Source organism: Amblyomma mixtum, chromosome 8, assembly GCF_055824585.1.
Source record: "Amblyomma mixtum isolate Tamu chromosome 8, ASM5582458v1, whole genome shotgun sequence".
Classification (NCBI taxonomy): domain Eukaryota; kingdom Metazoa; phylum Arthropoda; class Arachnida; order Ixodida; family Ixodidae; genus Amblyomma; species Amblyomma mixtum.
In genome coordinates, this window is record NC_143019.1 from 22,888,394 (window position 1) to 22,915,061 (window position 26,668).

Consider the following 26,668-nt stretch of genomic DNA (forward strand, 5'->3'; position numbering starts at 1 on the left):
ACATATATACAGATACATAGAGGGCGGAAACAAATTACAAACCAAGCAATGAATCGGCTTTATCACAAGTGTGTTGAGCGTGAACAGGCATAACAGGCGTGAACAGGCGTGCTAAGCGTGGATAGAGGCTTATTGCATTATAAAGAAAGCTGAAAAATGTATCAGCACTCCTTCCCTGACATTATCACGCAAGGAAATTGCTTACCTTGATGCCTGTTCACGCTCCCGCTCCATTGGTTTCTCAGCTTAAAGCGGGTGTCCACTGCTGGTTACAACGGCGACGCCGCGAAACGGGCGCCAAAGACCTGCGCTCTAAAAATGGTCCAACTTCACTTATTAAGGCGGAAGCCTTTAATGCCTCATCGTTGTAAGCAGGAGTTGCCGACAGAAATGTCACGCTTTTCAATTGGTCGAAACGGTCGTGACTTCACAGTGCGCGAATTTCAAACGGGGCCAATTGTACTTTGGCCACTAACCATGCAACCAATTAAAGGGATCGTATAGTGATGCTCCAAGTAAGTGGGACTGAGTTTAGTTCATTGCTTAATCACCCAATTAGCCTAATTAACCCTTCTAGCGAGGCCAGATAAATAAATAAAACCGAGTAAGAAATTGTTATAGTGCGGGAATCGAACTCTGATCTTCGGAGTGCGAGACGAGCATGCTAACCACTCCGCCATGCCAGCTCTTTTTTTGTCTTTATTGCCTGTTTTGACATGCTCGAAGGTTTCGAATGAACAAAGGTGTGTCTAGTGAATACGGTGTCTTCGTTCACTCCCATCTTCCTCCCTTCCCGTTACAGCGAGGTTTAGGTGTCCACCGAGATATGCGAGACGGATACATTTCCTTTCCTCAAAAACCAATTTGCCGACGAGCAAGGCGTAGAACCGAACGGGCGATGGCGTTCTATGAACTCCCTGGCAGCGTTGCAAGACGCTGTCGCGCTTCAGTCTTAGACGCGAAGCCTAACATCTTAACAATGCTTCAGTGACACAAGCAGCAACACCACGCTTAAGGCTTTCACCTTACTGCACTTTAAGTTAACAAAGTGCCCCCTGAATTTCTTCTATTAAAGGCTTTCGCCTTAATATAGGAACCAATTGGGGCGCTGTTGGTATCTGACGTAGTTCGGTCTGTGGCTAGGTTGATGAACGTACCGGTAAGAGCTGATTCACAGCCTTCGTCTTTTACAACCACCTTGTTGCATGCAGCACGTGCAAGAGCACTGAAGCAGAGGCGCACAGCATCAGCTTGAATATCTCTCCTTGCGCACGGCTAAGCCTTTGCGGAGAAATTAATTTCCTCCCGATATGGCGCAAAAAACAATAATTTGCTGTAAAACTCAGAATTATCGTGCGGCTGGTTTTTGACAAGAAAACCCTTAGATTCCTTCCAAACCATGGTGGTAAAAAGGAAATATGGGAAGGATCCGGAACGTGGGGTGCTGTAACGTGCACTGGCATCGCGCATACAGTGCAGAGAGAGAGAAAAAAATTGGCTTTTGAGGAAAGGAAATGGCGCAGTATAATAGTATTTGACTCACATCTCGGTGGACACCCGAACCGCGCCGTAAGGGAAGGGATAAAGGAGGGAGTGGAAAAAAAATTGCCGACGATTACGTTACTTAGTAAATTGTAATTTTTTTTTTGTCTAAATGATAAAATGCTCTGAGAAAAATGTATGCGGCGGGCTTTGACGATTTTGACGGTCAGATCCACTCAACGATTAGAAGCTTCTTCTACTGCGCCCTTTTTATTGCTTCGTCATCCCGCCTGGATCGGAAAGGGTAGGAGCGTATTCAGGGCGGTCGATTGGACGCAAGGCAGTGTGTTTCGGTGGTCGATGTAACTGAGCAACAGTTTCTCCTCAGTAATTTTTGGCTTATTTTTTTTAAGCGAAAGCTTTACTACTTGCACTTTCAAGCCTTTGCGTGCGACGGCGGTGCACATAAAATGACCTTTCGCATGACCTCTGTGTGACGTCACGCCGAAGAGCTGGGCGACCATCTCGCGCCGTCTGCGAGTAGTGGCGGTGCCACCACCGGCGGCCTTGGATTAGATTGGTTTGGATTGGATTAGATTAGATTACATTACATTAGATTATATTAGATTACATTAGATGAGATTAGATTACATTAGATTACATTACATTGGATTGCATTGGATTGTATAACCGATGCATCACCACAAGTCTAACCACAAGCACCACCACCAGCTATACTACCAGCTGAACCATGGCGTAGGTACGGATACTGCTTTCGCAATTACCGGGCTTAACCAAGCTAAGCCACAGCGAATTTTTTTCTAAAACCCACCATATAGAAGGCCAGGGATCGACCGGAAGTTCAGCGGAGCGTGTTCATCTCTTCCGCACACTATTGCGAGACTGCGCGGTCGCTTGCTTCGGTGATTTATGACACACGTGTGGCCGCAAAACGCTCAAGCGCCTTTCCCGTCGTCTGCTAGCTTCGTTGCGTTTTGCCGCTGCTTCCACGTTAGCGCTCTTTTTCTCAGCTGCTAAACGCTATACCCACTTGCTACACGGCCTTACAGATCAAGTGCTTTACATGTATGCGCAGTCTCTTTCGAAATGCAGTCGTATAACTGCATTCGTTCGTCGACGCCTCGGTTACCGCGTAGCGACCGTCACGACGACGGATGTCGCCAGACGCCGGAAACGGAGCCACGGAGCGGAACGGACGTAAGCGCGGCGTCCGCCTTGGCTCCGACGATCGGAACGTGTGCCGAGCGTTTTTTTTTGTTTTTTGTTTTTTTTTGGCGCGGATTCTTTCTCGCGACCTGCGAGTTCTGTGCCGATAGTGCGTGGCGCTCGGTTGCGGATTCAGGTTGCCGTTCTCCTATAGTCGGGTACAACTCAAGAGTGGCTTTTCCCCGTCAAAGGCCCCCCTTCCAGCCAATGGCATAGGCCGATTCACATGAACCTGCTAGCGTGACAATGCAGGGAGTGGCAGATGAAAGGGGACAGTCCCCCATCCCTGCATTGTCGTGGATAGTCCCCTCCTGGCATTGTTGCGACACTCTCTGCATTGTCACGCTACTCGCGCTAGCAGGTTGATGAGAATCGGCCGCCGCCTTTGGCTGGAAGGGGGGTCCTTTGACGGAGAAAAGCCGCTTTTTTCTTGACCTGTATCCGACAGCTTTTGGCGACTCGAATTCAACTTTTCTGAAATGCACACATTGAGTAGGCTTTCAGCTGTTTCACTTTCATGACCTGCAGTCCTGGAGTTTAAATGTAGTTAGCTATTTCTTCTTTCTCTCTCTTTCTTTCTGCGTTTCGCTTTCTTTCTTCCTGCGTACAGCAGAGTCTGCTCTTCTGTCTATTTCGCTGTGTGGTCCAAGTCCTTCCTCGTCACCGTTGCAGTGGCGACGTTGAATCCTGCACATCGACGTTCGACTCGTCTGGGCGACAGATGGTGCGCATATAATGACCGTTCATTTGTCCGCACTCCGACTGGGCCGATTCGCTCGTATACAGGCGCGAGAAACATAAAAGGGAACACTTATTATTGTTTGGCGCGCAAGAAAGAAATTTATCTTCACTTAAAGGCGCTATAAAGAGGCTCTAAAAGGGGCTCTCAATAAAAGTGCGATGTGCCTTGGATGTTAAGGGACGCCGCTTCACTAATATTATCCAGCAAGAATTCTTTTTTAATGCGTTTTGCAGGAGCTGAGTTATCTGTACTCAAAATTAGAATTTCAGTGTCTTCAGGCTTCTCTCCTCACTTTTTACACGCTGAAAGCTCGGAGCTCCACTGTCGTCCTCTGCGCCGATGTGCTTGGGAATTCCCTAAGGGAAGGAGGGGGGGGCTTTCTGGCCCACCGGAGTGACGCGGCGGACTGGCCGCGGTCATGGTAGCTGTGTGACGCCTGAATGAATGCAACCAATAGCCTTCTCTTTAAAGTCATTTTCTGGAGCGTGAAACGGTGAACGGCATGAGTATGAAAAAGTCGCTTAAAATTGCTCGCCAACTTTCGCGCGTGATTGTTGGTTCTCTGCTGCATGTAAAAGTATTATTTAGTTTGGTTTATTGGGGTTTAACGTCCCGAAGCGACTCAGGCTATGAGGGACGCCGTAGTGGAGGGCTCCGGGAATTTCGACCACCTGGGGTTCTTTGACGTGCACTGACATCGCACAGTACACGGACCTCAAGAATTTCGCCTCCAAAGAAATTCGACCGCCGCGGTCGGGATCGAACCCGCGTCTTTCGGGTCAGCAGCCGAATGCCATAACCACTGAGCCACCGCGGCGGCATAAATATTATTTAGGCCAGGTGTTCATGGACTAGGAAATGGTAGTCATCGAACGAGTTTATGTACTCTTCAGATGGTGTTTCGGGCCCCTTTAAAGGGGAGTACGTGCATACTAGAAAACCACTCTAAAAAAGATTGACGTCAGAGAAGCCTCCCTGCCGGTGAACCAGGAGTACAGCGCGAGAAACCCATGCTGTGCTCCGGCTTGCACCGTGGAATCTATGCTTGGTTCGCTATCATGGCGCCCGCGACGTCACAGGCGTGTGGTTGTTGTGCCTACCAAAGACCTTGTGCTGCTTAAGCGTCGTCCCCTTTCGTTTTGGCCGACCTGTATACGTTTGAATAACGGGCTGGCGAGTCCCGGTCGCCCCGCTTGGGACAAAACCAAGGCGTGGGCCGAAACAGGAACAAAAACTGGGCGCCGCGTGCGCGGACTTAGACGGGATCGCTATGGTCTCTCTTGTCTTTCTACATCCCAAGGCTGCGCTGACTTTGTGCGAGTGTACGCCTTCGCCGCTCCGCTCGGCGGCCTCCCTTGCCGTGACCCCGAAACGGGACGACTTCTGCCGGGTGTGTCCGCGTGCTGCCCGGCGGTTGCCTTTCCTTTTTTTTTTTTCATTGGGCGCTTGCGCGGTCCAGCTGTCTGTTGTCTCCCGCTGTGGCGCTGCCCTTGAACTTGTCCCGCTTTGCGTCGCTGCCTTTTTTTTATTATTTGTGGGAATGGTTGGCTGTGTTGTTCTCGCTGGCGCCGGTCCCGTGTTCGTGTGTTTGTGCCTTTGTTTTGTACCTGCTCAAATCGCACTGCAGCGGTTTTTTTTTTTCCTCTTTGACCGGCTGTCCCAAATCAAGATGTATTCATCATCATCATCAGCCTGACTACGCCCACTGCTGAGCAAAGGCCTCTCCCATGTCTCTCCAATTAACCCTGTTCTTCGCCAGTTGCGGCCACCGTATTCCCGCAACTTTCTTAATCTCATCCGCCCATTCAACTTTCTGCCGCCCCCTCCTACGTTTGCCTTCTCTTGGAATCCACTCCGTTACCCTTAAGGGCCAGCGGTTATCTTGCCTTCTCATTACATGCCCTTTGTATGTACCTGCTCAAATCGCACTGCACCGTTTTTTTTTTTTTCCTCTTTGACCGGCTGTCCCAAATCAAGATGTATTCATCATCATCATCAGCCTGACTACGCCCACTGCTGAGCAAAGGCCTCTCCCATGTCTCTCCAATTAACCCTGTTCTTCGCCAGTTGCGGCCACCGTATTCCCGCAACTTTCTTAATCTCATCCGCCCATTCAACTTTCTGCCGCCCCCTCCTACGTTTGCCTTCTCTTGGAATCCACTCCGTTACCCTTAAGGGCCAGCGGTTATCTTGCCTTCTCATTACATGCCCTTTGTATGTACCTGCTCAAATCGCACTGCACCGTTTTTTTTTTTTTTGCCTTTTTGACCGGCTGTTCCAAATCAAGATGTATTAGTTCACCCTAGTCTGGTGGCTACCTGCGTGCGGGGGTGGTCATGACTGTGTTCTCGCTGGCGCCAGTCCTTTTGTTCGTGTGTGTGCTTTGCTTTTTTGCTTTGTACCTGCCTAAATCGCGCTGCACCTTTTTTTTTTTTCCTTTTTGACCGGCTGTCCTAAATAGAGATGTATTCACTCTAGTCTGGTGGCTGATAGCATGACACGAGCTGGTATCTCTTTTGAGACAGGGTGAGCGGAGAGGAGGTGCATATGATAGCAAGTTTGCGGGGGCACGGTGGTGGCAACTGGTGTGGAACAGTGTTAATGGGAACCAACTGCAGTCCAGTGGTCGCAGTCGGATTATTGATCATGATGATAGTGGAGGAGGAGTTACAGGCACTACAGAGCTTGATTCCCGGGTACCAAGGTGATAAACCTGGGTCCAACTTACACGGCCGTTTTCTACGCCAGTTCGTCTGAGCGACAGTTGAACTGAACGCCAGTTGAACTGAACGTGGCGTCCGTTGAGCTGTCGATTGCAGTGCAGCTCAACTGCGGTCGTGACTGGGGTCTCTCAGTTGTGAACGGGTCAGCTGACAAGATGGCATTCGACGTACCTGCCGTATCCGCTGAATCGGCGACATTTCCCGCTGCCACACACTCTAAATTGGCATGGTGTATTTGATGTCCTGGCTAGAACAGTCTCTCACCTACGACATTCACTTATCAAATGCATCTAGATCTGCACGCAGCCGAAGCGGTGTGAGAAAAACGCGGTCGAGAACTGAAGGCAAGCATATACGTCTACTGGATTCTCTTGTGACGTGTTGAGCTTTGACGGACGCAAAGAACAAAACTTCTGCTAAAATTGGGATTCAATCAAATGAAGGATGAAAAGAGTGTTTAAATTTATAAATACGACTATGTAAGCGTGATTAAATTCGCAAATGACCTCGCTTGTTGTGATTACGTGGTCCACAGGTTGAGCTGAATTTCACGGAAAATTCCGTGCTACCGCAGCCGACTTCTGTTCACTTCAACGGCACTTTGAAAGCTGAAGTGCCGTTGAACTGAACAGCACTGAAACTGTCCCTCTAACTTTGCTATAACAACTATGCTGGTCGGGAAGACTGCGGTTGGCCGCACGACGGCGAATCAGTTTGCCAGCTGCAAGCATTTGGAGCGTGAAATAAATGTCATAGATTGGAATATCGTCGAAATATACGATCACGGTTAATGAGAAACTACAGATGGAAACGATAGCAATTATTTTTTATGTACCCATGTGACCTCCCCCCTCTCGCTCAAAGACAGCTTATAACGAAGTTTAAGGGTCCCGGCGGTTACTTCGTCATAGCCCGTATTGACCGAGCTTCCAAGGGGAATATTCATTCCTTCATTATATCCATTATTTCGTTATAAAGAGGTTCGACTGTATTTAACCTGTATAGTTCTTCAGGAGAAGCGTGTTTCGCGTGATGTTGACTCCGACTGTTTTTCCTACCCAATGCGTTGTATTATTGGCAGCACCGTTTTCATCGGCGCGTTTTTTTTCTCCCTGCCGTCTCTTTTGTATCGCGCAGCTGCGATTTCGGGCTGCAGCATGCAGCTGCTGCGTCGGCTTTCGTCGTTGCCACTTGGCAGCGAACGCCTGCCTCCCTCCCTCCCTCCTCTGGCGTCGCCGAAAGGCGCCACCAGGGGAGACTAGAGAGGGGCGTACACGTGAACCCAGGGGGGAAATCCCTCCACCTGCCGTCGCTGTCACAACAGCCAGCCATTTGGCTAGCCGCGGTGGAGCCGAGCAGTTTCGTAACACCGCGTCTCGGGTCTGGCCTTTCGGTCGCACTTGCATAGTCCGAACGGCGCCCGCGAGTTAATTTCGTTGCCCCCCAGTCCCTGGCGCGCTCCTATATTGCCCTTCGGGCGGCGGGAGGAGCGCGCGCATCGAGGCACCCTAGCCCTTCGGGTCTTCGTTGCCGTCGGCTACCTACGTCACACGCTCACACACTCGTGCTTCGCATTCTGCGCCTTGGCTCCCTTTCCCCCCTCCATCGACACTGCGTCCCTCTCCACATACCCCTCCTCCTCTCATAGTACTTTCTTGCTAGTCTCCTCACGCATCCATCTTCTCGCGTACGCCGTTTTTCTTCGTCGAGTGTATTTTACTCCGGAAACACGGGACTTGCCTCCCGTTTTGCTCGGGGCGGCGTGTGAGTGCTTTTTCGTTTGTTTATTCGCGTGAGTGTGCGTCGCTGTGTTTACGAGGAGCTCACAATACCGCGGAGCCAGTTGGCGCCGGCGCCTGGACTTGGAGTGATAGCGGAATCTTTCGCTCTTCCTTCCCTCCATCTTCTTCCTCTCTCTATCACTGCGCCCTCGCCTGTTTACTAGTAGTATACGTCGGACCACGTGTCATCGTCGTCGAGGATCATCCCTCGTGCTCCGACGGGGTTCACGCGCTTGTTGACCTATTTGTGGAGTCTACGCATCTCTGATGACCGGAGACCCTCGGTGCTGGTGCGTTTAAGGAGCACGTGATAGCCGTGTTCCTGGACAGGTCAGAGTGATGTAACGTAGTGTGTGCTGAACCCGCCTACGGAGTTTCCTCACCGCTGACGGCAGGCGCAGTCAGGACGACGCCAACCATTTGGATTTGTCTCCGACGGCAAGAAGACAGTGGTGTGTGTGGCCAGCGCTTCCGGGATCGTTCGTCTCAACTTACGTGTGCACCGCGTTGGTGGTGCGCGGTGTGGTCTCCTGGGATCGGGACTCTGGTGTGAGCCCGTTCCGTTGTCGCTTCTCGAAGCAAGATTTCGGACTGCGGGCGCGAGGCGCGCTCTCGGCGGAGAGGAGACATGGACCTCGAGCGCATTAGCGTTCCGCGCAGCGCCAGCCCTACTGTGCCTTACCTGGCCTTCCAGGTGATGGAAGGTCTCCTCCAGAACAAGGACCACCTGTGGAGCCTGCTCGGAAGGGTCGGTATCCGTGTGTGGTTGTGTGTGTACTGCAGTGTGCATGTTGGGTGAACCCCCCCCCCCCCCCTAGAAAAGAGGGGGGGGGGTCCGATTTATGAAGGAGTTCTTTGCATGACGAGATCTAGTTGAACGTGGAGGTTGGGTTGGTTTTGTTTCTCCTTTTTTTTTCTTGAGAAAGGAAAGGTGCGGTAGATTTCGGGCTTCTAGTGGGCAGCTGGACTCGCCTGTAATTAAAAGAACGAAAAGAGTCAGAAAGGGCGAGGTGAGGTGGAGGGGGATGCGGAGAGAAATAATTTGGTGTACATACCGTCCACGGTTAATTTTAAGACTGAACGATTAGTTGATTGCGGCTTAAATTAAGAAAAGAAAGGATAGTCAGGGAAAATACATGGTGTGCAGAACGAATAGGAAGCGTATAACTGCATAACAGATGGAAATGAAATCCACTTGGGGGTGACCGAAAACACGAGGCAGATTGGTCCCATTGGGAGACTGGCTAGTAAAATGTGTTCATATATATGTTGACGCACAATGCTGTATACGTACCCGCTTCGCGAAGATGACTAGTTGATTTCAGGTTCCGCTGCTAAACATCGCTGTGTCACTGCTATACTGCGCTGTGAAAAACTTGGTTGGAAGCGCGCCGCTTTTTGCGGGTGGCGGGTTTGAACCGTTATCGGTCATGCTTTGGGGCCGATTCGTTCGTTGACTCTCACATGTGCTGTAGCTTGCGCGTATATACCGCCGGCCTGGACGCCTTATCGCTGTTGCTCGTTTTTGCAAGCTTTGCCGGCGTTCACTCGTGCTGCCCCGCCTGCCCTAACCATTTACATCATGTAACGCATTCTCACCTCTATAGTCTCTTACAGCTGTGAAAAAAAAGTTGTTGTGTCAACTTGTTTGAGTAGACAATCTATAAATCGTCCCTAGACTGAAGGGGAACCTGTCTCTATACTGAAGGGAACCTGTTGCTGCTTGCCCCAGGAACCTATTCCTAGACCGAAGGGGATCCTGTCTCCAGATTGAAGGCGAACCTGTCCAATACTTGTAAAATACCTTTCCCCGGACTGAAGAAGAACCTATGGCTGCTTGCCCCAGGAACCTGTCGCTATACTGAAGGGGAACCTGGCTCTGTACTGCATGTCACAGGAACCCGTCCCTGGACCGAAGGGGATCCTGTCCCTAGACTGGTGAACCTGTCGAGTACTTGTAAAATAGCTGTTTCTGGACTGAAGAGGAATCTATGGCTGCTTGCCCTATTAACCTATCGCTATACTGAAGGGGAACCTGGCTCTATACTGCTTGCCCCAGGAACCCGTCCCTAGACCGAAGGGGATCCGGTCCCTATACTGGGGAACCTGTCACTATACTGAAGGGGCACTTGGCTTTATACTGAAGGGGAGCCTGTCTCTATACATAATGCGAACCTGTCTCTATACTGAAGCGGGACCTGTCTTTATACTGAAGGAGAACCTGTCTCTATACTGAAGGAGAACCTGTCTTTATACTGAAGCGGGACCTGTCTCTGTACTGAAGGGGAACCTGTCTTTATACTGAAGGGGAACCTGTCTTTATACTGAAGGGGAACCTGTCCCTAAACCGAAGGGGAGCCTGTCTCTATACTGAAGGGGAACCTGTCTTTATACTAAAGGGGAACCTGTTGCTGCTTGCCCCAGGCACATATATTGTAACTACGCTTCCGTCTTTTCCTCTTTTTTTTTTTCGTAGACATTTTTCTCGTTCTTGGCCCTGCGTTCTCTCCTTCCCTCGAAATGCCTGGCTGGAGAGGCGTGCTCGCTTACCATTCGAGTAACTCGTGAAAGTCCGTAATTACGCATCACGTTCCTCAGCTAGACCGTCGCAGAGCTGTTTTTGTTTGTGATTTCGCATGCTTCGTCGGAAACCTTTCCTTCCTTCTTTCTTTTTTCCCCGTGTTGCGCTTAAGTGCCGCACTGAGGGCGCGCGTTTTTTTCCACATCGATCTAATCGCCGCGGCATTGGTACACTCTCGCGCGTAATGAATGCGCGTGATCGTTGTGGCGCGACCGCTCTCCGAAAGAAAGGCATTAGGGGCGATGTCGTCTTCTCGGAACGAACGACCACGGCTTCGCCTTCGCCGCCGCGCAGTTTCTTCCATGACGTCAGCGCCCAGCTAAATAGCGCTCCAACTCCGTTTGTCTTTTTATCTCGTTGCGTATTTGCGTATTGCCCTTCGCGAATTTCCTTATCCGCGGCCACATTTTCAGAGTGTTTAGAAAATGAAAAAAAAAAGAGAGAGTTTACGCTATACCAGCGCGAGGTTCGTAAAGGCTTCTTCTGCTGCTTTCTCAGTCGAAAGCAACGCTTCACGAGGTCAAACCCAGCCAGGAATCTTGTGGCGTCCCGTGCCTTGAGGGTGCAGAAATAAAATATTTTCGCGACTGGGTTTCGAACCGGCTTCGGCGCGAACAAATCAGCTTCGCTGGTCACTGCTCGAGGGCGCTATGATATATCGCCGTAGCCGATTACGCCTCGTGGTAAACTGCAGCACACGCTCAGATCAGCTTATCCTCAGTCTATTATCGTCGCCACTGGTGCCGGCTACCCAAAACCATGAGCCAACCAGGCTGGACACATGCTTTCGCAGACCTTGCCGCTTTTTTATTTTTTTTATGATAGGCTCTTTTTTAACTTTGTAGTTTCGTATTTTTTACCTTACTCTGCGTTGTACACTGCTGAAAGCAACTGCAACTACGTCTACATTCCATTTGTCGATAGGTCCGACCAGGAGAAATGGGGTTAACTGTCATCTTCCTGGCGTCCGTGAAGCCAGTCTCACTCGCTGTCCGAACCTTTATGTCTATAGACTGTCTATGGCATTTGTATTGCATATATACTTTTGTCTAAAGAGAGTCTATAGACTTTACATACAGAAGTCTATAGACGTCTATAGAGTGTCTATAGACTTCTGTCTATAAAGTCTATAGACAAAAGTCTATATGCAATACAAATGCCATAGACAGTCTATAGACAATCTATATGATTTATGGCCATACACTTTTAGTAGCCTTTTGTCTATAGACGGTCTATAGACTATGAATTAGCAAAAAACATTATCTATAGGAAGTCAATAGAGTCAATGAGAAGTCTATAGACCATTTTTGTAAGGGCCGCGGTCTGCATTATTTGAAATCCCATAGGCTCTGTACCGCTTTAAACTGGTAACAATGATAAACATTGCGCAACAACATTTCAGTCACGTGACTATACGTACGTGCCCGCTGCTGACGTCACTACAAATTGGCATAAAGGCCGTGCCTGTTCCTCGTGCAATTTTGTACTATGCCGTCGATTGTGCTCCGCAGAATTCTGTTTGTATTATTCAACGGGTCGCGTAGCTGCGCATAATAGTAACCGAGTCACTGGGTGCCTATGCCCATTGTGTTGTCAAAGGTGTCGTGCCTGCGCGTTGTCAGCTGTTCGTGTGGTCAACCCCCCTTAGCGGCGACGCGCACGACAATAGCCTTGCGGGTGGTTTTCCCGCTGCTTCTCCTGTCACGCTAGAGCCGCTGTATACTGCTTGTTGTGATAACGCCGAGGTGTGCGTGTTCTGTACAGGGAAGTGGTACTTATGCACACACTTTTTCCCGTCGCCGTGTTTCCTGTTTGCAGTCCCTTCGTTGGCGCATATTATCATGAGCGCTGTTGAAGGCACGCGGTCACTTTGTGAAAGTATGGGTATATACCTCCTGGCAGTCAGCTGCGGTGCTCATTATTATGACAGCAGTGCGCTTAAAGGGTACACTTGGGGCAACAGAGCCACTTAATTCTTGTTCTTAGTGAAAAGAGATTCTGTTGCTATTTCTGTCTGTATGGTTATGTTTGTGGGGCAGAAGAAGACGTGTTTATTAATGAGAAGATGGTATTTAGAAAGCGAGCAACTTTATCGAACTTAACTCGTGACGTCAGGACCGGCAAGGACCACGTGACTAATGGCCGAGTATTCGAGCCTCCGAAAAAAAGTTATCATAACGTCATCACAGGTTGCTTCTAAAAGCGGCTTGCAGGTTGCTTTTTCTTTTCTCGCTTACAAAAGCTTTCCTCGCAGTAAAAGTAATCCATTTGTGTCTAGAATGCGGTAAAATATATGGATGCAGTCCAAGGAATTCAGTTTGTTCTCACTGTCATTTTATACACGAACAGAGCAGCACAGGCGACGTATATCGGTTGCTGTTTGGTGCCTTCGGTGTTTACCGTTGCAGTTACGCCGGCGGTGCTGGGCGGCTGTGCGCATGCGCAGTTACTTTCCGATACTCTTATGGCCTTAGCTTACCGCGCGCTCACAGGTGAACGGATTAAGATTGCTTCTCAAAGCGCCTGAGACAGAACCATTATGGCGTGGTAGTAACGGGGTCACCGACGCCCCGCTCGAACGTCGAAAGCCAAACGAGCGCCAGCTAGGTGCTGTTTGTCGAGCCCGCCATTGTTTTTAGGGCGCCTGGTTATCTTTCTTTCCTTCTTTCTTCCTGTATCTTTTTTATTCTGTCTCTATCTTCCTTTGTTCCTTTCGCTTTCTTTCCTTCGTCCTTCAATCTTTGCGGTGCTCTGTGCACCTGCTTTTGTGCATCAGTTTTTGTGCTTCTGCTACTGTGCGCCTACTCCTGTGCATCATATACCTCTGCGCGTCTACCTCTGCGCATCTACCTCTGCGCTCCTCCTTCTGCGCATCTACTTCTGTGTATGTTTTTGCGCACCTACTCCTGTGCATCTGCTTCTGTGCATCTACCTGTGTGCACCTACTTCTGCGCATCTACCTCTGCGCATATGCTTCTGTGCTTCTGTTTTTATGCTTCTGCTACTGTTGTGTACCACTCATGTGCAGCTACTTCTGTGCATCCACCTCTGCGCATCTGCTTCTGTGTACCTACTTCTGTGTACCTACTTCTGCGCATCTACTTCTGCGCATCTGCTCCTGCGCTTCCGTTTCTGCGCATCTGCTTCTGCCGCTGCTACGTCTCGAGTCGTGCATTGATCCCGCAAGTGCGAGGAGCGACCGGGGAAGCCCTCCAGCGCCCTCCCCCCTCTTCGCGAAAGGCCTCCGCGCTGCCTCGCTTCGCCTTTGTTTTCGTGCGGCCTCCGCTGTTGCTGCTGCTGTTCCTGGGTGACCTTCTTCCTCTCTCTCTCTCTCCCAGCATTTGCCTCGTTTCCTCCTCCCTCCCCTCCCGCGGAGAGCGATCACGCGTGTATACTTCCTCGCCACCCTGCTGCTGCTGCTGCTGCTGCTGAGACAACGAGCATGGGACGTCTTCCGTGTTTTCCGTCACACACGTGTCGCTCTGCCTCGCCGAAGGGGGGAGTTGAGTGCGTCGCCTCCCTTGGGTGAAGGCTGCCTGAATAAATATTTGCCGCTTGTTTTCTCTGCTGTCGAGGTGTTTAAAGGTGCGTGCGCCTTGCAGCGGTGCTGTTTCTTTGCGTGAGTCCCTGGCAGGTCGGCGTTGGCTGCTTTCTTTGCTGCGGAAGTTTGTTTTCACTGCAGAGGCGTGTAGAATAAGCAAGGGTCCGCGTTTTCTTCTTCCTGGCCTCGCAAACAGCTGTGCGTCGACCGCTCCGGCGAGTCGGACTTGGCGGAAAAGCGGCTCGACGTTTGTGACAGGTTTTAGCGTTTTTAAGCTGTTTTTAAGCGATACCTTCTTCGCTTCCGGGTTTGGTTACCTGTTTTGCTTCTTTCTCTCGATGATAAGGTGAAAGAGGAGAGCTCACTCTTTATCTGCTGCGTAGCCTTACTAGCAAAATTTACTGTTGGACTATAGTTTGTGCAGATTGCAATAAAACCTCCGAGTGCAAAAAATAGTGAAGAATGCTGTAGCCGGATACAACTCAAGAAAGAAGCGGCTTTTCCCCGTCAAAGGACCCCCCTTCCAGCCAATGGCGTCCGCCTATTCTCATTGTCCTGCTAGTGTAACAATGCAGGGAGCGGCAGATGAAAGGGGATAGTCCCCTCTGTCCATAGTTGGGGATAGACCCCTTCTCCATTGTGGCACCGCTCCCTGCATTGTCACCCTAGCAGGGCCATGAGAATCGGCCGACGCCATTGGCTGGAAAGGGGTCCTTTGACAGGGAGGAGCCCCTTCTTGAGTTGTATCGAACTGTAGGGTTTGTGCCTTCAGTTCTTAATTCTTCGTCTGTGTGTGCGTGGTTTTTTTTTTCTTTTGCGCTCACATCTATCGTACTAACCTTCAGTTACGGCTTCCTAAGTGTTTCGTTTTCTTTTTTTCTTCTTTTAATTGCAGTCACAGCGTGGTGCTGCTGGCATAGAGGGAAAGTGTTCAGTGATTAGAGCTCGCGCCGTCCTTCTGCACAGCGATTCGAAGTAACCCTGTTAGGGTAATTTTCCATACCTGCTTTCTATCCTCCGCTAACCTGCGTCCGCGGATTAGCTCAAGGCCGCGCCGCCGCATCGCATTAACCGGAATTCCTAAGCCGCGTAGTAGCGACGTAGAAGACGTCAATGTTATCTTTAGGCATTTAGCCATTCCTTCGATGGCTCGATTATTTGGAACTGCTAAGCGCATGGGCGCCTTCGATTCTTAGCATCAATGCTGTTTCTCAGCATTTAATCACTCCCACTTGATGTGAACTTTGTTTTTAGTAGGACGGTCTTGCGGGCTACTTGGCTCATTTTCGAGGAAGGTTAGAAACTGCGCAAAATGACGAGGACGGGAGATAAAAGAAACGAATACGACACCACGGACTCAGCTACGAACGCAACTTTATTGCGCTAGTCATCAAGTGAAGTTCACTCTTCGACTAGGGTAATCAGTCGGTTAACTCGTTTTACGCTTCTTGGCTTTAATGTCTGCCTCGCAGCAAGGGGCTCTCTTTCGAACTCGCCCCGTATTCGGCCGGAGCTATCTCAGCGCCCTTTCTAATTTCGTTTGTGCTCTTGGCTCGCCTCACCCCCTTTCTGCTTGCCACGCGCGGGCATTTTTCTTTGCTGCGTTGGATCATAGCGCCAAAGCCGAATCGCTTCGTATATCTGACGCGCAGCGCTGCAGAAGCGTACGCGAGTTCGAAGTAAACAACTGTCAACGAAAAAAAAAGAACATGGACATTGTCATAATAGATGCGACACTGCATCTTTGCAAATGCGACACTCGGGCCCTTGACGGCAAGCTGCCGGTAATCATCGTGTCGTTCCTGAAAACACGGTAGTCACCCCGCCACCCAGACCTCGCTTGTGACGCAAGCCGTTAAGGGGAAAGGAGGATAGCCTCGCTTCTCGCTTTCTCTCTCTCCCCGCGAGCTCGCGCTAGCGAGAGCGCGTGATACCAGTGACGCTCGGCGAGGGCGCGTGCTTAAAGGGTTTCGTCAGGCGCGCTCGTGACGTCACAGCCTCCGCCGCGAGGAGGGTGACACCCCGGCGCCGTAGGCTTGGGCAAGGCTGCTGCGTCGTCCGCTCTTGGGGAAGCCGCCTTGCGCAAGCGCTTTCGTGAATCATGCTTTTTTCTTTGTTTGTTTGCTTTCTTTTGTTCCTGGAGTGTGTCGTTCTGCCTTTTTGCCGGCTTGTGCTCAGCGGTAAGCGAAATTCTGGGCCAGTCACGAGGACTGATACGGTCTGCCAATCCGTCCTTCCCCATGGTGTGAGGGGATGAGGAGCTTTACGCGTGATGATCTGGGTCGGAAGTTGCAAGGCGCCTGATCGCGTGTTTTTTTATCCATTCGCCGTATACCTCTAGACGTATCTCTTCCCCCACCCTGCAAGGTCGGGATTCCGTAATCGTGGAAGGCCCGCGATTGCGGAACGGCATTTAATGCGTGCGCGATTCGTTCCAGTGGTGCGAGACGAGAGGATACGCCGGCACACCTCGCGAATTCAGAGAGCCGTGGTTGGATGAGCGAAATATGAAAAAAAAAAAAATAATAAGACGGTGAACATTATTGCCGTCACAGAGCGGAATGTTTTGCGCGATTCCGAAGAATGATGTCATAGGTACATGTCGTGTTAGAATTCTAAACTTGTGAATGCACCTCGCTGTGTATATCTTATATATGTGATGGCGCTGATTATATGTTGTAAATTGAAAGCAGTAGCCAAAAATGATACAGATAGCGAGGGGGATAAGCAGGGCAAAATAAAGATACGAAGGGTAGTAGGAAAGGATAGCGCAGAGAATCTCTTATTTACAACTGTGCACAAGGATTGCATTCACACACGACGCGCACGTAAATGATATACTGGATTGAAAATAACTACTTGCCGCTCGGCATGCAGCTGGCCCGAAAGACGCGGGTTTGATCTTCGCCGCGGGGATCGAATTTCGGTTGAGGCTAAATTCTAGAGGCCCGTGTACTGTGCGATGCCAGTGCACGTTAAGGAACCCTAGGTGGTCGAAATTTCCGGAGCCCTTCACTACGGCGTCCATCATACCCTGATTCGCTTTCAGACGTTAAACCCCCCGAAATTAAACTAAACTGAACATAACTACTCGCACGCAAGTGCCACATACTCCTCGTGGATTGCTCAGATTGCGGCTGGAAGCATCGTTCCTGAACAAAATGGGCTCGAGTCTGCTCGAAGCTCATACCTTCTGCAATGCGCAACACCCTTTGCTGTTCAGTGAGGCGTCTTCCCAAGTCTTCCATCTTCCTTTTTGCCCTCTCCCCCCAGTTCTTCGCTAATTATTTTTGAGGTTCCCGTTGGCTGCGTCGCCAGCCCGGGGCACTGGGCTGTAGCTTGTTAGGAAACAATTAAGCACGACGCTTGTACTTTTTTTTTAATTGCTGTTGCTAACAAATCGCTTGGTCACGCCCCCAGAGTAAAATGGCGTCGACACTCGACACCTTGTGCTCTCCTCTTGTAAATTTTTCAGGGGACGCCGGCCCTCGAATGCACGATAATAAGATACAACTCAAGAACCAAGCGGCTTTTCTCCGTCAAAAGACGTCCTTCCAGCCAGTGGCGTCGGCCGATTCTCATGACCCTGCTAGTGTGACAATGCAGGGAGTGGCTATCCCCGACCATGGAGGGAGGGGACTATCCCCGTTTATCTGCCACTCCCTGCATTGCCACGCTAGCAGGATCATTAGAATCGGCCGACGCCATTGGCTGGAAGGATGTCTTTTGACGGGGAAAAGCCGCTTGGTTCTTGAGTTGTATCCGACTGTAGTGCGTAATAACGTAATAGCCAAATGAGCGAGCTAACGGCCGAGGAACAGTCCAAATATTTACGATTTGTTTTCAGTTAGGGCGTTTGCGTAGCTAGCATTACCTTTCATTCAATATCTGTTTTTATGACCAAGTACTAAAAACAGGTTGTTAATGCGGATGAAAAAATTGCTGAGGCTTAGCTTAGGTTAAGCCTAGTCAGATGCGAAGCATATTGTCGCCGAGTTGCATATCGAGCACGCCGCTTGGCTAGACGTTCTTCACGCTCTTCATCAGTCTCTGTAGCACGCCGCAACTTTTGCTTCTCATTCCAACGAGCAGCCCTGTCTCCAGGAGGCATCTCTATCCCGTGTACGCCTAGCAGAGGCAGGCGCACCCCCTTGTATACCGCCGCTCCAGCATCACGTGTTCACTACAGCGCACCTAGCGGCAGAAGCAGGAAACACATTGGTCGCGACGCCTCGCGCGACGGCGCGAGCTGGGGCTCCGTTTCTCCTATGTCGTTACGTCACGCATCACGTGGTCCTCCTTGGTCGCGACGCCTCGCGCGACGGCGCGAGCTGGGCCCCGTTTCTCATCTGCTGTGACGTCACGCATCACGTGGTATGACATGGAGGTCACGAAAGGTCAATGGTAACGACACCGCCGCGCTCGAGGAGCTGGGTTGGGCTATTTTAGTATGCTTCGCATAAAAATAACAGCTGTTCGATGTCGAGAGATGAAAGTTGGCTAGGATGGCGACGACTTGCGGTCGTGTAATGCGCATAGCGGTATGCGGCGCAGATTTCTTGCTCATGCATGTGAGGAAAGGCCGCATGAGTGCGCGAACAACAGGAAGCGCGCTTGCCGCAAACACGGATGTGTTGAGAAATTGGGAAAAGGATGGCAGCTGGAAATTATAATCTCAGATGGTGAGTTCATACACGGTTTCCGCTTCCTGTCGCTCTGTTCTTATTGTGTGTGTTGTGCGAAACTTCTCTGCGTGCCGAAACTGTGTGCCCCAATGAAACCGCTTCAATTGCATCGGTCAGAAGGAGTAGTTTTTCTCGAAAATCAGTCTTTGCTGAAATTTCTGGCTAACCTGGGGCGGACATGTCGATTTTAGGGAAAAGTTGGCAGCTCCCTTCACCTTGTCGTAACGAAGAGCCTTGTAAGGATATATCTAATGACACCCGCTGCGGTGTCTGTGCACATGGTCGTGGGTTCGATTTCCACCAAGGTTCAAGACACGAGGGTCGAAATATGTATCAACTCTTTGCCTTAGAAATGTCACAACAGAACACCAGTTGCAACGACATCGCCGCCGCCCGGTTATACAGCGAGAGCTGTAGTATACGGATGGTTCGGTGAAGTGTCGTCGTTGGCGTCGTCGCCTGCGCTTCACGCTTTCCTTCTCGTTCTCTCCCTCTCGTCCGTCTGTCTATCTGCGCCTGTCAAGCCGCATGAATGGGTGAGCGACCGTGGGTGACGCACTTGTATACGCTGTAAACACGAATTACCCTGCACGGGGATAACAAGGAGTAAACGGCACTCTAGCGCATTTTCTGGTAGAGGAAGGATATATGGTGTTTTAGGCCTTGCGTAGATTCCCGTCACTAAAAATGCGGAATACTTCTACGGTTGGCAATGGAAGCAATCGCCCTCTTCAGAACATGCGAAGTTATTGCAGTTGCTACGATCTTAACCGGGGTTTCAATATCCTCTTATTGAAGACCCCAAGAGCTCCGGTGCCGGGTTTTAAAGTATCCTTTGATTGCTATACTGCTTCAAAGTTACTTCGCTTTGAGGTGGGAATGTGCCTCTGTTGCATGCTTACATTAAGCATTCCATATATTTAGTGACCGAAATGTATACCCCGGGACTTGGGCAGCATACCCTTCCCCTAAACGGGAGTATGCTAGAGGACTGTTTACTATTTTCATACTCCTCTACAGCCGCGGTGGCTCAGTGGCTGCGGTGCTCGGCTGCTGACCCGAAAGACGCGGGTTCGATCCCGGCCGCGGCGGTTGAATTTCTTTGGAGGAGAAATTCTAGAGGCCCGTGTACTGTGCGATGTCAGTGCACGTTAAAGAACCCCAGGTGGTCGAAATTTCCGGAGCCCTTCACTACGGCGTCCCTCATAGCCTTAGTCGCTTTGGGACGTTAAACCCCATAAACATAAACATAAACATCATACTCCTCTACAGAGTAGTTCTTGTTTAGAGTGTTCCCCATCCGAGAGTTCCTAAACAACATCAGAATGTCTCCTCAATCCAGATGTCGTTGATTAGCATTACTATTGAGCAGTAAACGTCCGGCGAAGTTTTCTGAAGATTCTTTGTTCTTTTGCTTGGGTAGCTCGACCGCGCGAGTGCTCAGTCTAAATTGCGCGCTAAGCATACGCAAAGAGGGCGCATGCATGCGGCTTTTCCAGCCAGTAAGACAACGGCCAACATTCAAACCGGTCCCCCCCCCCCCCCACATTCCTCGTGAGGCCGCGTTTATACATGCAAAGCGCGAGCGCGCCTTGCGGCCTTCCGGAATTCCTCCAGAAGGTCGCGGGTTCGCTCCGCTGTCACCGCCGCCGTCATTGCGTTGGCAACAGAGCCCGCTGCGAGGCCCGGCTACGAGGTTTCCCCCAAGGCCTTCGCTGTCGCTGCACCTCGGGCGACGGTTTCGCGTAAAGGTCGCGTCGCGCAGCTGTTCTGTGTTCACACACGCACGCGCATGGACATCGCGCGACTGTTTGCCCGTGTCGTACGATCGGATCATCCTGTTCTCTTTTTTTTTTACTGTTCGCGTTTTTATTTCTGTTTCTACTTTTCCTCTCTCTCTGCAGCGCTGACGTTGATTCGGCGAAGCCTCGCGCGAGGGATGCGCGTTTCGTCTTTGACGAGACGTCACGCATGTTGCTGCCGCTAAACTCCGCGTGCTGTGTCAGTCGCTGGTGCGTCTCTGATGAAAGTGAAACCGCAGAAGCATAAACGCATTCTGCTGACTCGTCCTACCACGGCCGCTCAATGGAGGCGCGCTCTCCATTGAGCAGCCGTGGTGCTACCCTTGGTCCCCTGCATATGTCATTGTTTTAAATAATATGGCGTCCACATTTGTTCTGTCTCCCGTGTGCTGTGCGATGTCAGTGCACGTTAATTAAAGAACCCCAGGTGGTGGAAATTTCCGGAGCCCTCCACTACGGCGTCCCTCATAGCCCGAGTCGCTTTGGGACGTTAAACCCCCATAAAACTATAAAACATTTGCAATTAAGGGTATAACACACACAGTGCATGCAACTGTCGCGATAGGCTCGGATTCGCTACGTCCTCTTAATGGGAACGCCCGCTTGCGGCCGCTTGAGAATCGAGTTAAGGTTATTTCGCTTGTAGTTTTTTTCAGCCTTAATGCCACCGGCACGTATGAATTGGGGTTTTTTTTTTTTTGGTCTGTTCTCCGTAGCCGCTCTTTCCCGTTCTTAGTTAAGAGAGTCGGTTGTCCGTATTTCTGCTTCAGCTGCTATTTAAGCCCGTTGTTGCATGGGCTCGGTTTCGAACGTATGGTGAAAGAACGGGGTCAGAACTGTGGTCTTGAGGTGGTCGTTTAACGTGTCTTCAACAAGTTCGTTTTCAGTGTTGAAAGATCTGCAGCTCGCGTCATGTCGCAAAAAAACTATTCGTGCGGAAAAGAACTATTGGCTTGCTCTGCAGTAATCTCCGATATGTATCTCCTCTGTTCGAGATTATTACCACACACCTTGCTATAGCCGGGTACAACACAAAAACGAAGCGGCTCTTCCCCGTAAAAGAAGCCCCTTTCCAGCCAATGGCGTCCGCGGATTCTCATGAACCTGCTAGCGTGACAATGCAGGAAGGGAACTATCCCCTTTCATCTGCCACTCCCTGCATTGTCGCGCTTGCAGGCTCATGAGAAACACCCGACGTCACTGGCTAGAAGGGGGGGTGTCTTTTGTCGGGGAAAATACGCTTCGTTCTTGAGTTGTATCAGGCTATTAGCAATTAAGGTAGAAATATCCTTATCGCGAGCATCTTATAGCACGCTGCCCCCGTACTTTTTTTTTTGTAGTAGCCATTTAACTTTCCAATGGACGTTGTCTTTAGTACGTGGTGGGTCTTGAGCTGCGGTCTTTTTCCAAAATTGTGGGGGCTGAAACCCGGGTTTGAACCACGGACCTCGAGGTTCCCTTCATGGACCGCCCGTGCCGAGTGTTCAGCGTTCAGTGTATACACTTTAAACAAAAAGGAGTAGAAAGGGGAGTAAAGTGTCCTCCAGTGCACTCCCTTGTATAAAATAAAATGAGCTAGAGGACAGCTTATTCCTTTTTTTTTTTTTTACTCCGATTTAGGCGTATTCATGTTTCGAGTGTAATGACTTCGATCAGGCCTCCTGGCTGCAACACGGCTTAGTTTTGTTTTGTTCGCCTACCTTTTCTAAAGTCCATTACTCCCAGGCGCTTTGTCAGCACTTGTGAACATTTAAATGCGCGTAGCCTTCAGCGCTATCAAGGCTGCGTTGTTATCTGCGGAGGTGCCCTTTCGCTATGCCGAGTCGTCGTCTAATGACGCGCTGTTCGCTTGCCTGTATTACTCCGTGGCCTTATAGTGCTGGCCTGCGTAATGACCGCGAAATCCACCGGAGGAGAAAATGGCGGAGGTATATACAGGCACGAGGCGTGTTAAGCGCGATGTAGCCGAGCTAATTGCCGCGCCTCCTTTTGCACAGTTAGTTACTTCACGTGACGTAGCGTGCTGTGCGAGACTCTACGAGAATGTCGCAGCCGATCGCCGGCTTCAATCTTTCGACATACACGCCTATTGAGAACACGTGTCTTCCGCTTTTAACTTCAATGGCAATCCACCTGATGAATCTGTTAGTGTTAATTATTTCTCGCTAATTGCTCGGTTTAGTTTTCAACTGACATCCCGTACAAAGATCAGTGACTTATTTGTGAGCTGAGCGTGAAAATACGATTTAGAACGCCCTGTCATGTTTCTTTTTTTCCGGCCGTTATCAGTTATTTTTGTGTTGTATTTTAACGACTCTGACGTATAACCGCAAGTCAGTACATGCTTTCAATTTTAATTCGTGTAACTCATTGATGCCGACAATGCAGTACTGCGTTTTTGTACTTCGTAATCACTAAGCAGTGATTCGACGACTGAATGGCATTTATTCAATGAACTGAAACCGATATTGGAAAAGTTGACTTCTCACCCTTGCTCACTGATGTGTACACCGTCTAAGACAAATGAAATGCAACCCCCCCCCCCCCCCCCCCCCTTTTTTTACCAAAAAAATAATTGGAAGCAGAAAAAGAAAGTACAATAGTGGTCGGTTATCAAATAGCGCTCATCGTACCTTCCATGTAGTAATCATAACCAGGCGCGTATTTGTTTTCTGAAAAGGTTGTTCGCGTTTTAATTGTCCCGTTATATCGCACCTCTATCGCTAGGGAGGGGGGGGGGGGGGGGGGGGGGAGGGCACACCTCGGAACGATATTAAAGGGAGCACGTTAATAAGCGCGAACGAGGTCTGTTATCACTTTCTGGGAGCGGTACGTCATCACACACTTCCCACAAATGGTCAGTGGCCCCTCATATATGTTCGCATTCATGCAGTTCGCGTTTGAATCATCCCGTCCTTTGGTCTACCATGGTAAGAACAGGTACAAATAGGAGCTATAAACTAAATAGAACTCCTTATTAGCATGCAATCAAGGATTGCTCCCTGAAAGTGAGCGTGCGTACTTTTTTTTTTCGAAGAAGTTTTTTTCCTCCAGAGACATTGTCCCCGTGACGCATTTTCAAGTTCGATACCAGGGTTATTTAGTTTAACGAGTGCGATCGATACGCGACCTTCCGCCGTGTGCTGAACCGTGCCTGGCACGTGACCGCTCGCTCGGCGTTTTTGCGCAAGGGCTCAAGGTGATCTGGTCGTCGAAATGAAGGTGTTTCGCTTCGTGGTTGTGTGTGCGCGTAATTTACTTGCGTACACTCAATGCCAGTGGCGCTTGGGAAGTAATTACGTGCAGCGCACGTAATTTCTCTCGGGGCGGGGGGATAACGTACGATGCTCGGAATTGCGAAGCTGTGTGGGCGAGTGGTATTGCGCAGTGCGTGGTAATACGAGGACGAATTACCGCCGTAAGGAAAACTTTTTTTCTCGTTGTCTTTAGCGAATTTCTTCACGGTATTGCGGTTCGGGGCGTCAGTCGAATCGATTTCGTCATGCGCCAACCGGAAAACGCGCGCGTGGCTCTTGGGAGGCAAGAAGGCGCGGAAAAAAAAAAGTTTGTACCATGTTTCCGCGCGCTGTACAGGTGTGCACAAAAGTTTTTGGGACACTGGAATCTTCGCTCGCTCGCTCGCTCACTGACCCAATCACTCACCCACTCAGCCCGTCAGTCACCCACTAACTCAATCACTCACTCACCCAAGCCCGTCACTCACTCACTGACCCAATAACTCACCTATTCACCCATTCAGAACGTCAGTCACCCACTGACTCAATCACTCACTCACCCAAGCCCATCAGTCACTCACTGACCCAATCACTCACTTATTCACGCATTCAGCCCATCAGTCACTCACTGGCCCAATCACTCAATCTCTCACTGACTGACACAATCACTCACTCACGCATTCAGCCCGTCAGTCACTCACTGACTCAATCACTCACTCACCCAAGCCCATCAGTCACTCACTGACCCAGTCACTCAATCACTCACTCACTGACCCATTCACTCACTTACGCATTCAGCCCGTCAGTCACTTACTGACTCAATCACTCACTCACCCAAGCCCATCAGTCACTCACTGGCCCAATCACTCAATCTCTCACTGACTGACACAATCACTCACTCACGCATTCAGCCCGTCAGTCACTCACTGACTCAATCACTCACTCACCCAAGCCCATCAGTCACTCACTGACCCAGTCACTCAATCACTCACTCACGTACCCAATCACTCACTTACGCATTCAGCCCGTCAGTCACTTACTGACTCAATCACTCACTCACCCAAGCCCATCAGTCACTCACTGACCCAATCACTCAATCAGTCATTCACTGACCCAATCACTCACTTACTCACGCATTCAGCCCGTCAGTCACTCACTGACCCAATCACTCACTCACTCGTACACAAACAGAACTTAATTTCCTCGGTGACCAGAGTCGCAGCTAGAGCACTCGCGCAGGGAAGTTCGGTCAAAGTGCAGATCCTTCATCTTGTGGCTGCATGCTTAGTCATAATAAGCATGAGGCTTTGTTCCAATTTTCGCGTTCCAAAAACCTTTCGTGGAACCTGTACGGAGGAGGAACTGAGGGGCTTCGCGCTACTTAGTTATGCAGCTCCGTGAGCGCAGTTCTGTGAGCACACCTGCGTGAGTGCATCCCTATGAGCACCTCCGCGCGATCACTCCGCTTTGTGTATTGGTATGAGCATCCTCGCTCGGGCACTTCTGCGAAAGCACATCCGTATGAGCACGTTTTTGTTACCAGCAGCTCCTCATCGGTGCAGGCCTACGAAGCCTATGAATACAAGCCGCTTCTGCGTGCTCGTGAACTGTCAGGACCTTGTGCCGTAATTCACTGTCGTTTTCATTTTATTCTTTTGCGCTAGAAATAAAATACAAACTATGCAAGCGTTGTCAGTCCCCGAAGGCGTTCGATTTGTTGCCTACCTGGTCGTTTAATTGCTTGTCGTCGTTAGTCGCACTTGTTCGTTGCCACTGAAAAAAGGTTTAGAGTTGTGTAGATGCGTGCGTCTGCGCCGATTGAACGAAGGTTGTACGGCTGAAGCGATTGTTTGCTCGTAAATAGCCTATATTCATGCGCTCAGTCGAGCTGGGTTGTATTGGACTTGTGATAATTTGTAGAATCCAACTTGGAGTTCGACCGAGGACCCGCATAAAACATATGGGTGCTGTGAACTCCCTTTATACGAGCAATCTTTATTATTTTTTTGCCCGCTGCGGTTGGTGGCATTCGGACGTGATTCAACTGGCTGTGTTCCTGTTCTTCGAACGATCGGAGGTGTTGTGCTGGGCATGTGTTTGATGCGAATGTACACTCTCAACACGAATATACGCCTCTATGGGAGTGAAGAGGGAGTAAGCTATCCTTGCGCAATCCCTTTTATGAAAGGGACTCTCCTCCCTTTATCCTTCTCCCTTTACTCTCCCTTTTACAAAAATTGGCTATGGTTTAGCTCTGGTTAAACCTGGAGGACTGCGAAAGCAACGAGGAGAGAGAGGCGATGGAGAGCGCGCGGCAGCGGCCCCGGCACGCTAGCTATGCGCCGCTACTGCGCATGCGCAACTGGCGAGCGCGGCGGCGGCACCTCTGAGTTACCCGCGCAGCGACGGCGGCGGCGCGCCAGCTGTGCGTCGTGTGACGTCACTGCTCCTCGCGCATGCGCAGTATGGCCTTTCGTCAGCTCCGCGAAATGGCTCGGGGAGGCGCGTAGTGTTGCTTTCGCAACAAAAGGGAGAATAGAAAAGGGAGTAAGCTGACCTAGTGCATTCCTTTTTCTAAAAGCGACTCTACTCCCTTCATCCTCCTCCCCTCTTTCCTTCTTTTACTCTTTCTTTTATAAAAGGGACAGGCTCGGACACTCTTTTATAAAAGGGAGTGCGCTAGAGGACAACTTCATCTCTTTTTACTATTTTTGTTTATATTATATATGCTGTGTCCTTGTATAGAGGACACAGCGCATACGAGAAAGATTGGTTTAGGTTTGGTTTATTGGGGTTTAACGTCCCAAAGCGACTGAGGCTATGAGAGACGCCATAGTGGAGGGCTCCGGAAATTTCGACCACCTGGGG

At 50.2% G+C, this 26,668-nt stretch overlaps 1 protein-coding gene across 2 annotated transcripts in view; it reads left to right on the top strand.

Annotated features, from left to right (window-relative positions):
- Positions 1–26,668, top strand: part of Lpin (phosphatidate phosphatase LPIN) — a 78,152-nt gene that overhangs the window by 17,409 nt on the left and 34,075 nt on the right. Inside the window, exon 1 of one of the 2 annotated variants that reach the window (XM_089556815.1) lies at positions 7,743–8,703. The exons of the other annotated variant lie outside the window; for it this stretch is intronic. Within the exon in view, the coding sequence (XP_089412941.1) occupies positions 8,584–8,703 (120 nt within the window). The 5' untranslated portion in view covers positions 7,743–8,583. Of the gene's footprint in view, positions 1–7,742; positions 8,704–26,668 lie in introns of those variants that run through there. 2 annotated transcript variants of the gene reach the window in all.